The sequence below is a fragment of the Mangifera indica genome, chromosome 7, assembly GCF_011075055.1.
Source record: "Mangifera indica cultivar Alphonso chromosome 7, CATAS_Mindica_2.1, whole genome shotgun sequence".
NCBI classification, from domain to species: Eukaryota; Viridiplantae; Streptophyta; class Magnoliopsida; order Sapindales; family Anacardiaceae; genus Mangifera; species Mangifera indica.
The window spans coordinates 15885173-15899309 of record NC_058143.1 but is presented as its reverse complement, the minus strand read 5'-3'; the positions used below and the strand labels follow the sequence as shown (position 1 = coordinate 15899309).

General features: G+C 34.4%; 3 protein-coding genes across 4 annotated transcripts; 1 reads left to right on the top strand and 2 right to left on the bottom strand.

Moving 5' to 3' along the window:
* Nucleotides 1-691: 691 nt before the first annotated feature.
* LOC123221062 (chromo domain-containing protein LHP1-like) lies at nt 692-6050 on the bottom strand. Its single transcript, XM_044643737.1, is given in 7 exon segments — nt 692-1214; nt 1296-1356; nt 4281-5030; nt 5360-5446; nt 5530-5555; nt 5646-5728; nt 5731-6050. Coding segments are annotated over 7 exon segments (1272 nt in total). The 5' UTR covers nt 5951-6050; the 3' UTR covers nt 692-1169.
* Nucleotides 6051-6639: 589 nt separating this feature from the next.
* LOC123221061 (RNA polymerase sigma factor sigB-like) lies at nt 6640-10734 on the bottom strand. Its single transcript, XM_044643736.1, has 7 exons — nt 10447-10734; nt 9688-9875; nt 8728-9330; nt 7848-8078; nt 7583-7723; nt 7249-7449; nt 6640-7145 (listed from the first exon to the last, which is right to left on the bottom strand). Exons 1-7 carry the CDS (start codon nt 10523-10525, stop codon nt 6855-6857), a joined length of 1734 nt encoding a protein of 577 aa, XP_044499671.1. The 5' UTR covers nt 10526-10734; the 3' UTR covers nt 6640-6854.
* Nucleotides 10735-11385: 651 nt separating this feature from the next.
* On the top strand, nt 11386-13347 carry LOC123221060 (upstream activation factor subunit UAF30-like). 2 transcript variants are annotated; one of them, XM_044643735.1, is made up of 3 exons: nt 11386-11723; nt 12956-13101; nt 13206-13347. In XM_044643735.1, exons 1-2 carry the CDS (start codon nt 11442-11444, stop codon nt 13079-13081), a joined length of 408 nt encoding a protein of 135 aa, XP_044499670.1. In that variant the 5' UTR covers nt 11386-11441; the 3' UTR covers nt 13082-13101; nt 13206-13347. The 2 variants fall into 2 exon arrangements, with proteins under 2 accessions (XP_044499670.1, XP_044499669.1); XM_044643734.1 differs by having other exon boundaries at nt 12956-13347.
* The last annotated feature ends 790 nt before the right edge of the window (nt 13348-14137 follow it).

The following is a 14137-nucleotide window of genomic DNA, read 5'->3' as shown; positions in this document are numbered from 1 at the left end:
AAGGGTAGGAAAGAATGTTGATAGAAAATGTATACCAACTAACATTAAAAGCAGAATCAGCACAATCACAAGGGTGCTTTCTGAGTCTCCTGTTTCAAATAGGGACGAAAAAAACTCCATCATTGATAACACAGTAGGACCAAAGACCACAGAACCCAAAACTCCCACCAGTAAAAAGGGTACTACAGGTGATGGCCCTCTGTTCCTCATTGCTCTTTGTGTCGCCTTTCCAGGGGCAGAGCCACAATCCTGAGGGTTAATAGAGGGGTTGACGTGATAAAGAAGATGTTTGTTGAAGATGGAGATGACTTTTCTTTTGTTAAATATGATTAGTTAACCTAAATTTATTTTCTTTAACGTAGAGGTTGGCTTGGAGAAGACCGACCACAACCAAATTCAATTAAGATAATCAAAAGCAAATAAACTCAAGTGTGCCTTGAGTCATCAGCCATGCAGGATGCAAACAATTAATTATTTGTTTAGTTCATAGTTTATTACTAGAATAGAACTGAATATGACATCTATTTGTCTTCAATACTTGAAGAATCTTGACTATTTTATGAGAATAACAATATTATATTTCATGTTGCTATTGAGAGATGATATGAAGATGAAGAGCATGAATCATGTCCAAATCTGGACATGAAGAGTTACTCCTGCAGAAATAGCCAAATAATATATTTGCAGAAGATGAAATCAATAGAAAAGCAATCACATTTCCTAAATAGTATGATGGCAAGCATAATACAACCAAAAGTCATATTTACAAAGTAATGGGCACCCATTACTATTTCAATGAAGATCACTGCAATATAGAGCATAATACTGGTCATTCGTCCTAGGAGAGAAATCATTGGATGAAGATAAGTACAAATGACCATTCACAAACTACCTATATTTCCAGAGATGGTGAATCTCTAAACATCACCATCTTAAATACTCATTTAGTTGGTATATAAATCTGACCTATTTTGACAAAAAGGTAAATAGAAGTCGGAATGGAACTACAATATTATCACGCTGTTTTGTGTCATTTGATGGATCAAAAGGGTATTTTTCATCTCAGAGCATCTATTGCAAAGAGAGAACTACAACATATGTATACAACAGAAGCTAGTTTGAAGCAAATATTGCTACACTCACAATCTCCTTTTAAAATGCCCATCAAATCATTGTGCACTGTACTTGAGATGTTGCTCATAGAAGTTGATCAACTGGCATAAAGGGAGAAATGTTAAGTATCAAAAAGAAGTTGATAAGTGTAAAAGAAACCCAATAAATAATAAGAAAAATACCAGAAGAGGATCATTAGCCTTGAGAAACTTGTTATCCACCATCACTTCTTTACCGTCAGAGCTGTTAATGAGGCAATGATAAAAGTTAGATCATTCATCCATAAGCACAACATCTATGCTTGCAACAAACAAACCAGTCTTTTATAGTCAATAACATTATGCCCATAACTTTTGAATTTCATAAGAACAATTATTGATGAATTTATTTGACATGGGGAACATATTCTGTAAATTTTACTCTACAACTGGGACTTTCAACAAGCCCACTTGCTATGGCAAAACTAGACCCTGAAAAGTCTGTGTAACCACAATGACATATGGCGTTACTAAGTGAAAGATCTGGTGAACTGGAGGGAAATCCCAGTTACATTACTTTGGTCCACATAAAATGCAAAAGATTAACAAAATGTTGAAGCCCCAAATAATCACATTTCTTTATTATAGGAGAGAAAATAGATGGAAACTCTAACATTAGTACATGCAGACATAAAGAGCATTTTTTTGGTTAAAAGAAAACTAACGAATAATAATAAAAGAATAATTTGTACACTTATCCAACAATATCTGACTGCCTATGCATTTATTTTATTTTTACTTCACCTAAGCACTATTGTGACTAATTAATATCTAAATAAATGTATAGATAATGAGATTGTATTGAATGGACATACAAATTATGTTGTATGCCATTAAACTGAAGAGTTTCTCATGTTAAAAGAATTTAACAAGTAAAAACAAGTTAAGCTTTTATAACACTCCAGAATGAGATGAATAAGAAAATAGTAATTAGAATTCCGAAAAGCAAAGCATACATTCAATCATATAGTTACATGAACTTGTATATTGCCAATCCAGTGCTATACTTGTTTTCATTTTCCATTTCTTCTATTTATCATTTTTTGGGGTATTTTTTTCCTCTCTCAGTACACAATTTATTTGCAAGGTCTTCATTGTAAAATCCAGATATAGAAAACAAAAGAGATACAATCATTGAAAATTGAGAATACATTAAAATTCGATAGAACCTAATCATCTTCTCCAACTTATTAACATCTTGACTGTCTTGGAAATTACCTTATAGAATTCTTATAATGAAAAAACATCAGTAAAGCATCCAACTGAAAAACGTGCACAATACATTTCTCTCATTAATTTTCCACATAAAACAGCAGCTGGTAAATTTCTCTTTTTTTAAGTGAAATTAACTTTAGTTAAATACAGGACAGAAATGGCCAAGAAAAAAAAAAATAGAGAATTGCTATCAAATCATAACATGTTCTCTTTGCCAAAAAACATAACAATTTCACTGCATAAGCCAACTTGTGGTAAGAAAGGAAATTTTAAAAAGCTCCAAATATTCTTGTCAACCTTGAATAACTTAAATATGAAACACATAGACTCCATACAGCTAGCAACACTAGCCACTTTACCACTGGCAAAGCAAACAAATCAGAAAACTTCACTGGTTCATCCCCAAGTTACAAACTTCAATATCTTTAAGTTAACAAGCAATATGTCTATAAATTTTCCCATCCACTCCTAAAATCCTATCAAGTATCAAGCCACAATAATTATCAATCCATGTCTCAGTTACCTATAACTGACTTCTAAAGATCTCCTCCAAAACTTTCATTCTCCCAATGGCAATGCCCCATAATTAATCAACTAGACAACCTTCAAACGCATCATACATCCCTTTTCACAAAAAATACCCCAGCTATTTCTCTATCAACCACTAATATAGGAATGCAAACCAAAGGCAGAAATAAATTGGAGTAAAGAGACTGCTCTAGCAAGTGCCTTTCTTTAAATGATAAAACCCACCACCTTTCCAGACAATTTGATGTTTTCTCAATTTGCCAACAGAGGAGAAACCATAAAGCAACAACTTCTAAAGAAAATTGAACAAGCATATGAAGATGTATATCATTAGCAACCTGTGGCTCAGGTCTAGTGATATTTGACAACGTCATCTTTGCAGTAATTGACAAAAATTTAGCACATACAGTCTCAACACTTTCCCAAACTCCAAGTTAAGACAGGACTAATAAGAAGCTCAATATCAGATGCAATGATTGATATACAAGGATTTGAATTCTTAAGAAAATCTGAGCCGATGGAACCAGATGAAAAGGTAAAAAAAATTAACAGGAGATAATAGGTGCTTGATAACAAAACCAAATTGTTTCACAGGCCATCTGCATTAGATTAATAGTAGATAGAATATGAAAAAGAAGCTCAACAGCACACATAAAAAGTGAAACTAAGCAGGCAATACTATACTGAAGTTAGCACGTGTTTTAGAATCAATTCATATTAGAGAATGCTGCATTGAAAAAATTAAGTGAATAGAACTTGAAAAAGTCATACCAAATTAGTTAACATTTAATTTACAACCAGGTATGAATTTTATCCAGAATGGTTTACCCTTAGACAGATAAGGGCAAAAAGGCAAATGAAATGTGAAGAGATAGCATATCCAACAGTTTACCATTTATATTGGTGATATTGTAAATATGTGATTGAACCACTAGAAAGCTGATCAATCTAGAAAACAATAACTCCAAGGTAATAACTGTAGTCAACAAGTGACCAAACAAGAGTCTATCAAAGCCATTTGAACTAGCGTGCATAAGCTAGATGAGAAAAAATAAGCTCAATGACGCAACAATTTTGAACTTATCATTCAAGATCCAAAGTTCGGATGAAGTGTGACTTAGTTGTGGGTCCTAAAAATTTTTTAACTATCTTGGAGACTGAGACAATGTGGCTCTTTATTGATATGTTAGTATTTCCTTTTTCTTTTAAGAGTTGTAACCATTACTGAAAAACTTTTTATTGAATATGATTTTTCCCCAATACTAAGATAAATTATTTACGTAAAGACAAGAGTTCTGGTTAGTTTTAAGTAATGTCTTTGGCTCAAAAAAAGGAAGCTTAGATATTTCTATTAAACAAACCAGGAGTTCAAATCTAATGACTAACCTCAAAGCCACAAAGGTCACCAACACATCCTGGACATTATCTGATACAGAAGCTGAGAAATCTATAGGCTTGATGATTTTGACAAGTGCAGATGCATTTCTGGAACCATCAAACTTGTTCTTGTAACTTGAATTTCCAAACCCGAGTTGCTCACCTATATCACCACAGCCAGCAGCAATGCTTGGTGTTGAATCTTGACCAGCTACCAGTTTAGAGGAGGCTAAATCTTGTTTAAACCTCTTCACAGAACTAGACTTCCTTCTCTTAGCTCCTGTGCGTCGATCATTTGGAACCGATTCTGCTCGATCAACTTTGACGACCCCATGAGTAAGACCATTGCCTTCTAAAACCTTGGCATCTTGTAAATTTACTGCAATCTTATCGCCATTGGCCTCATTGTTAGACATTGTTCCCTTCAGTTCACTCAGCTTTGGATCATACTCAGATTCCTCTTTCCTCACATCAACTTGTTTTGCACCATTTGCAAATCTATTCTCACTAGTCTGCCTGCGTGTTTTGACAATGCTGAGATCTCCATTTTTTTCTCCTTCTTGACCTGATCCTATAGATTGATTAGAGGCTGGGAGATCAATAAGGCTTGTGTTAGTGAGAGAAGTGGCTCGAGATAGACCAGCAACACCAACATTGTAGGCAGCATTACTAGTGCGTGGCTGTTTCCTCTTTACCAGAGTATGAGGACCTCCATATTTGCGTTTGCGCTTCCTAGAAGATTTGCCACTGGACCTCAAGCTTCAAAACAGAAAGAGAAACATAAAAAGTGAAAAACCATGTTATTCCTAAAGGAAAGTCTTCTAACTTACTGAAACTCTATAATCTATGTCAGGTTTCTAATTAACTCAAAACTCTAAACTCCCATTTGGTTGTCAAGAAAACTCAAAAAAGAAATGGTAAATTTTAGAAGTTTCATAAACATATGTCCTCTGCTATTTAGTTAAAAAGAAGACAAAGACACTGCATTACCCCTACCTATGCAGTATTTTAAGTCTGAAAAGATTTTAAAACTTGTTAGCCATGTGTGAACTAAAGTATTAAGAACAGAGCCAGAAAAAAGAGCTTACCTCTCTTCAAATGCATCAATAACATCTGAACATGACTGCAGATTCTCCAATGGCTCCCAAGTATTAGCAGTTGCCGGCCAACCACGCCTTCAACAAATTCAATCCCTGAAATATTAATAGCTTGTATTGACATTGCAAAAATTAACAATACATTCTATTATAACCCTCACCATTTGATGAGATACTGAAGCTGACCCTATTCAACACAGAGAAATAAAGTAAACTCATAATCAGAAAATAAAAAATAAAATAAATAAGCTTGAATTTTTCATTAAATATTTAATACCTTCCGAACTCTTCGACGACGAATGGCTTCAATTTCATAGAAACCCTCGTCAAGCTTGGGGCGGTCTTCTTGAGGCTCCTCCTCTGCTCCTCATCACGTGCCATTTCTTCATCTTCATCTTCTTCGTCTTCTTCTTCCTCCTCTTCCTCTTCGTTCTCTTCATCCATTTCTTCACCCTCTTGGTGTTTTTCCTCGTTCACATCAATGTAATTCTCCTCAACAAAAACATCAACTGCTTCATTTGGACCCAAATTCCCTCCCCCTCCGGCTACCACTTTCCTCTTCCCTCCTCCCTTCACTTTCATTTTGTTTCTACAGAATCAAACTCCAACGATTGAACTTCTGAATTCTGAATCAGGTTCTTTAAATTCCTCAATTTATTTATTTATTCGCTTCACTTGCTCACTATCAAGTCGTGTAATTGATACGCTCCGTTTTGTCTCTTCATTTCCCCTTTTTATTTTAATAGTAAAATTCTATTTATTAACATTAATTATTAATTTACGTATTATTTTATATATAATTTAAAAACATTAAATCATATTATCACATTTTTATAGTAAATATATAAATAATACTCATTATTAATTCTCATAGCATTGTGATTTTAATTTTATGGATTTTTTTCTATAATTTTTAAACTTTTATTAAAACAAAATGACCATTTCCTACCCAAGATTTGATGAAACATATGTTCATACTTTAAATTTAGAAAATTTATTATTTAATCGATGTATTAAAATCAACGATAAATTTTAATGCTTTTGTTAAAATATTATAATAAAATTAATATCACTTATATTTTTAATAACACAAACAAATTTTTTAGTATTTTTTTCTTTAGATTTCCTATTTTCACTTTATTCATCCAACTTTCTCCTGTACTCTCAAAATCACTCAATTACATAATGAACATCATCTATGTATCCATTTTATTTTATATACACTCTAAATGTAGACGCGCAAGTTTACATAAATATTAAGTTTCTGAATCTTGTGTTTTCAAGTAGTTTGGCTTTGAACCATTTAAGAAATGAGAAGAATTTTCTGTTTTATATTTACATCCATTCTCTAATGTATGGAGTAAAGCTATATTTCTGTTGCCAGATGAAGAACAAAAACAAGAAATGGAACTATGGATTGGAAGACAAATCTTCTTCACGCTCAACCCGCCTTACATAACTCTCTTCAGTAACTAAATCCTGGATCTTATGAACTATATGAAATCAAATACTGCTGCAAATGTTTCGTTCTCTTCTTGTTCTTCAGCTTTCTGAATGCACATGACTCAATTTGCCGAACTCGCTCTCTGCTTACACCCATCAACTCCCCAATTTCTTGCAATGTCTTTATCCTTCCATCATCCAGCCCAAACCTCGATCTCACAACCTGCTTTTCCCTAGGACTGAGAGAGTCCAACACCTTCTCCAGGTCAACTTTCATAAATTTCCTGATTAGCAGATCTTCTGCAGTTTCTGCTTCTGGGTCTGCAATTACTTCCTGGTAAATGGAAACGAAAGTTGAAACCATCAGTGAATTGATAAGTTTGAAGTATATTATGGTTAGGACAGAAATCACGCATCTGAACATAAATTAAACAGACCGAAGGCTTGAGATTTTGGTTGATTCCAATCTTCTGATCCAGAGATCTTGGAGCTTTAGGAGCGTGTAATACAGCATTGAGCCTCTTCATTGAGAGCCCTGTTGCCTTTGCAACTTCTTCATTATCAGGCTGTCTTCCATTTTCACTATACAACTGTTTTCTAGCTTCCTTTACTCTGTAAGTTGCCTCCACCATGTGAAACTGTAAATCAAAAGCGCATTAGAGGCGAGAAGGTATGAGCTATGATGCACTACACAGTGGAATAACCCCAAGACACTATTCGACTTACTGGAAAGCAATGTTAGTTGAAGAAGAAATAACTAGTAGAACTTACTGGTAAACGAATTGTCCGCGATTGGTCCGTAAGAGACTTGCGAATTGCCTGTTTAATCCACCAATGAGCATAAGTAGAGAACTTAAAACCCTTTGAACCATCAAACTTCTCTGAACCCCTCACAAGGCCCCGACATCCTGCCTGAGAATTGACAAACATCAAAAGCCAAAATATTAGACAAATTCTTATTCCTTCAATCTCTCAAACATTTTGCTCATTTATTGCTAAACAAAACTTATTTAACTCATAAAGACCACGGTATAACCTGAACCAGATCTTGGAGACTCATTCCAGCTCCCTGATAATTCTTTGCGACTGAAATAACAAGGCGTATGTTGCTTTTTATCATCTTGTCTTTGCAAAGCATACCATAATTCAAGCGCCTCCTCAGTTCTTTCTGATCAACTCCTGCTGCTGCAGCCCACTGGACAAAAGTTGGCTTACCACCACATCGCTCTATAAGCACCTCATGGAGCCTTTCCAGTTTTAGCAAGTCCTGAATTACATCAGTTACAGCAGAATTGCATTGGATTACATCAGTTTTAGTAAGTCAAAATTGCATTGAGAAGGAACAGAAACACAAATATGCCTACACATAAAGATCCTAAAACAATACAACTGTTTGCCGTTTCTCTTATCTTACAAATGATTGAGAGAAAACTCCAAACAGTTGTTTCCTGGTTTGCCTCAACTTCTACAGAATAATAAACATTATCTTGGCAAAGAACACATAACTATTATTCAGACTTACAATTACGTTGCACTGACCCAGAGGACACCATGGAGGAACTACAAGCTAAGTACCAAATAACTGTTCTATCTAGGAAACCTAATATGCTGGAATATTACATGATATGTATGACTCAATGACAGCAAGTCACAAGAACATGTAAACCTGTCCAGTGAAAATATTGCAAACTGGGCTTTCAAACCATCCAATATTGCACACCTACATTTACGAAATGCAACATCTGGCTTGTCCATAAATATCCAAAGTTCTTTTCCAAATTTTCTTTACTTTATTCAGATCAGAGGACCTGAGTCGATATTTTACTAGAATGAGGCTATTTTATACTGCCCAAGAAAAATAATATATAATTCCAGAGGAGTTATTTATATCAGTATGGTTAATGTGTATGTTGCACCTGTATTCCTTCAGATAACTCTGATTCTTCATTAGCAGTGAGAAGCCTAGTACTGCTGGTTGTTGCTCTTAAATAACGCAATGGATCAGAGTAGTCTACATCTTGTAAGGAAGAACGCTTTTTCCGGCTAGAAGAAACTGATCTCAGAGACACTATGTTAGAAGCAGCCTTCTCAGCTGCCCTTGTCCTTTTGGCTTTTCTTTCAGTCTGGTGCACTGATCTCACAGCTATACTCTGAGAAAGCTGTTCTTCCAGAAGCTTAAGCTCCTCATCTGATGGATCCATATCATCCCATTCCCTTAATGGTTGTATGGAATATTCCTTTTCTAATCCAGTTTTATCCACCATTGAATCCCCTATTATACTAGCTCGTTCTCTTTCTGTCAGCTGCACATACTTGGAAGGGGAAGTATTGGATCGTGATGGTCTTGCAGGTTCAGTATTTGGTCTTGCAGAATTGTAATTGCTAACCATCAAGGCTGCATCCTTAGCAACCTTAGCAGCTGCTCTTGCAAGAGCAACTGCTTCAGCAGCTGCTGCAGCAATTACAGCCTCATCAGTGGTAATAAGTGTTTCTGTAGCCAAAGCTGCTCCAAAATTTGCCTGCAGATATATAATTATAAGCTTATATCTATAGCACAAACCGAATGCCTGCAGTGCCTTTTCAAAATCAAGGAGTTTTTCACATTGAAACAATGCTTTCGGCTTAGATTACAGCAATAACTCAGAAAAAGAAGCTCACCTAGTGCCAATAGATAATGTAATCTCAATAATTGCATAATGTAGCAGCTTGCCTATTATGTAACAAACAAATTATATTTGTTGATTTTCCAGAAACAAAATTGAAAGAGCATGTTAAACAAATGATAAATAAACGAATATGACATTAAACACGATTACTGTTGGTTTCATAAGAAAATTAAAGACTTCAATTAGTATTAAAGATGGAACAAGTCTTACCTCTGTGGGTGGACCACCTCCCCCTATATATGTCCATTGACGATGTGCAGCAAAGGAATTTGAATGAGGCTCTAAAGAAGATAATCTGAGCTTCTCATTGAGTGCGGTTGTTGTCGCTGTTGATGCCGATGGTGATATTGTGGATAAAATACATTGTGTTTGGAAACAGATAGGATCTTTATTTTTGGCTGCAGAATTCAATCAAAAATCCATAAAATGAAAAAAAAAAATTCAAGATATATATGACTCTACATAAAACATTACCAAGAATAAATCTTGGTTTGTTTTCCCCTAATGCTAATAAAGCTAGGCGATTTTCTGGTACTGTTACTGAGCATTACAAAGTTAAAAAATGCAACACAAACAAAACCTTAAAACGTAGAACTAAATCTCTAAGTCAACACAAACAAACCCTTATTGAAGTCCCAGAAGTGATGAATAGAACGGCTAGCAAATGATACATTAAAAAGCCAAAAACAAATCCATCCAATTGAAGTAAAACTGAAATAAACACAATGGTCATCATTATTTGAATTGTAATTCAAATAAAGTCATCTGGACACTCAAATATTGACAAGGGAAGCACAACACACATAGTTCAAACTGAAACTCAAAAAGTGCATAAATTTGCAAACGGTGTCTACTAAATAAAAACAAGAAGAAGAACAAACCCATTTGAATAGATTGATGTATAACCCAAAGAACCAAAAAAGAAAAGCATGAATAAACGGCATTAACGTATAAAAGGCGAAAACTTACCGGGGTGGAGAGGATGAGCTCTGAAATGAATAGAGAAAGAGTCAGGTTGGCACTTGAAGTGATGGAGTAGCCAGGACATGTTGGTTGGCTCCACACTAGACTTGGTTAGAGATAGAATACACTTTTCAGTATTCAAACTTCGAACACAAGAAGATGATAAAGAGAAAGAGAAAGGGAGTGAAATGGTTATTTGTTATTGTGATAACATAAATAAGAGGATAAGGAGGGAGAAGAGGCGCTTGAGCAGAGGATGAGAGTCTCACAGGGACTCGCCTCATTTCTCCTACTTTACTCGCTGTCCTTGTTGATTATTATTATTATTATCTATATTTTGGAAAATTATATGTAATTTTTGTATATTTTATATGTCAATAACAATTATAATTATTCAAATAAAATTATTTTTAACTGAATTGTATATAAAATAATTTTAAGTAAAAATAATAATTTTAATTATTCAAAAACACAATTTTAAAAGATAATTCTTATTTTAAGTATTATAATAAATTTAATTATTATTTTATTTATTTACTTTTGATTTTAAATTTTAAATTTACATATGAACTATTTTTATTGCAAGGTATAGTAATCACTAATCATATTTATTAAGTATTGCTATTATAAATTTTAAATATTTTTTAAATTTTTAAAAAATTACATTTAAAAAGTCAAATTAAACCATTAATAAAATTTATATAACTAGATAACATTTATAAATATAATATAATTATAAAATATTTTAATATAAGTTAAAAATAAAAAATATTAAAAAAAAAGGGACCTAGGCCCTAAGGGCGCCCAATCCACCAGGCCCTCGCATAGGATCCAAATCAAGGTCTAATCTGAATCCTGCTTTTGGAGACAGGACCCGGCCCGGTTCCATTTGAGCCCATTAGCCTTGGTCTGAATTTCATTATTTAATATTTCTCGTATTGGTCCCGTCCTTCATCATTTCCTCTTTCTTGGGCAAATCAACAAACGCTCCGAGAGTGACTATGTCTTCAGCCGTTGCTAGGGTTTTCAACGGTTGCCGGGCTCTCTTGGGTCCGGCCAAGTCCTCTGCCACTGCGGCCACCAAAACTAAACCAACCACCTCCAAAAAGCCCAGAGCCAAATCCCCACCCAAGTCCAAACCACCAGGCTCTTCTCGGCCCCTTGGCATTCTTAAGGTGGGGCCTGTCTCCCCTGCTCTTGCTCACTTTCTCGGAGCCTCTGAATCCTCCCGCACCGACGCCGTTCGCAAGATCTGGTCCCACATCAAGACTCACAGCCTCCAGGTTTTGTTTTTCTTATTTCATTTTAAACCCTAAAAAATTATTTTGTTTTAATTTATTTGTTCATCTGATTCTGTAGTCATTTATTATGTCAATGTGGAATCTTACAGATTGTTTGTGGGTTCGATTGGGGTGTTATTGAACAACTATTTTCAGAAGCGCTTATAGATAAAAGACTCTTTTGATTTTTAAAGCACTTTTAATAATTTGAAACTGCTTTTGGTAGTATTAAATAATTAATTAGAAAGCAAGGCACATCCAGAATGCTTGATGTATAGGAGAAAGTGACTTAGGGTTTTGTGTCAAGCGTAGTGGTTAGTGGTAAAAAGCCCTAGGTTTCTATCAAGTAAATTATGTCTTCTTAATAATGTTAGTTCATGTGGGCAACGCTAGAAAATTAAGATTAACGCTGGGGTCATTTAGAAAAATTCATGTAAGGAAGATACAGTCTGCTTAGTACAGTGATCTATGATGGCATGTAAGGAGGTATGCAAATGTTAACGTTTATTGGTTCTGAATGTCATTTTGCATGATTTTATGTATTTTAACAAATAAAATAGTCGGCTAATGCACATATCATGTATGAGTGATATGTTCAATCTATTTGATTTCTATCGTGACTGTGTTAATTTAGTAACCTTGTGCATGGACTTCTAATATTTGGCAATGGCTTCATCATGTATAGCAAGTATTGGAAGTCTGTTGAATTCTAGAGAGATTGTTTAAACTGAGGAATAACTAGAACTATTTATTCTTCAGCTATCCTGTTAAAATTATGATTGTGTTACAGAAAAGCTTGTTTCTCTTTTGTTCTGGGACTTGACAGTAACTAAAATCATTTATCAGGTTTCTGGGTTGGTGTAGGCTGGAATGTTCATGAAATCTTGCTTTTTCTTACGCCAGCCCCAGTCTTTTAAGAACTACATTTTTCTGTATTATGAGGCATGTTAACCATTGAGATTATATTATGCCTAAAACTTTCTTGAAGATGCCCCAATATGTTATTATTTCTACATGTCCTGTCTACATACATATAATGGGGGTGACATTTACATATAATGGGGATGGCATTTGTGTACAGTTTTGAGTGTCAATTTGCTTTCTATATTTTGGTCATGCTCGAAATTTATTCAATCTTGTTGGATATCACTTATAGGTACATGTAATTGAGCTTCTGTAGGTGGAAATGTAGTATGATTTTGCATAGGGTAATTAGTTGATGTCTTTGGCTGCAGAATCCTCAGAACAAACGGGAAATCATCTGTGATGCCAAACTTAAGGCCATCTTTGATGGTAAAGATACGGTTGGGTTCCTGGAGATTGCAAAACTTTTGTCCCCTCATTTTGTGAAGACTGCCTGACTGCTATTAAGATATCAACTGTAGGTGGTTGGCTTCAATTGTTTTCTAACTCTTACGAGCCTGCTTTTGTGTCTTTTCTCTTCTCAAAGTTTTAATATTGATGCATACTTTTCTATGACAGCAGATCTCGTGGGTTTAAATTTGTGACTCAGTTGTCTAGATTTGTGACTTAGTTGTGTAGGTGGACATGTTGTACAATGTATTGATGAAAAGTGTTTGTAAGGTATTGTGGCCTCTTTGATAATCGATAATCTCTCTCTTTTTTATTTTTTTCCCTGTTTCCAATTATATTGGGTGGTAATGTGGTATTACCCGACTGATGCTTTATACCCCCTTTTTACCATAAAATAAATGAAACGTGTATTTATATCTGTAAATTTGATCGAGAGAGAGAGAGAGAGAGAGAGAGAGAGAGAGAGAGAGAGAGAGAGAGAGAGAGAGCTGTAACCACAACCATATGCACCAGCCCAATTCTTTCAAAATAGATGGGTTTAAATAGAGTTGGATTTAAATCAAATTGAGTTTTTGCTTGCTTCAACTTGTATGGAACTAAATTTGACCTTGTTGAGTTTATCTTAAAGAAATTTGAGTTTGATTTGTTTCAAAAGAATCAAGTTTGACTTCGAATTCGAATCAAGTTTTGAGTTTGGTTCGTTATTAAAATTACATTGTTTGAATATATACAGTTTAAAATAACGTTATTTTGTATTAAATTTTTTAGGTTTACGAGTTTAACAAGTTGAACATTTCTAATGCTTAAATTCAAGTTCAAAAATATTAAACTTTTAAACTCTAAGCTTATTTTAGATTCATCCTTACTCCTATATTAACAATGTAACATATGGGGCTTATGAAAAAAAACAATTATAAAGGCGTTTTCTGTTTTTTATGTTTGTGTTGTCCAACATGTTTGTAAGTTTAAGAGACAATTAAACTCAACGCCTAACATGGTTTAGATTCCTATTACCAAATCCATATGGATCGTACATTTATCTATCTCTATCCCAAAATATTAACATTGAATAATCCATCTTTGGAATCATCAATGCCTGCCTT

Coding starts and splice junctions, on each gene's coding strand:
- LOC123221061 (XM_044643736.1), bottom strand. CDS start 10,525: ATGTCCTGGCTACTCCATCACTTCAAGTGCCAACCTGACTCTTTCTCT. Junction 7,724..7,847: donor GTCTCCAAGATCTGGTTCAG/GTTATACCGTGG, acceptor GTCAATTCTCAG/GCAGGATGTCGGGGCCTTGT. Junction 7,146..7,248: donor ACCAAAATCTCAAGCCTTCG/GTCTGTTTAATT, acceptor TCCATTTACCAG/GAAGTAATTGCAGACCCAGA.
- LOC123221060 (XM_044643735.1), top strand. CDS start 11,442: ATGTCTTCAGCCGTTGCTAGGGTTTTCAACGGTTGCCGGGCTCTCTTG. Junction 11,724..12,955: donor TCAAGACTCACAGCCTCCAG/GTTTTGTTTTTC, acceptor CTTTGGCTGCAG/AATCCTCAGAACAAACGGGA.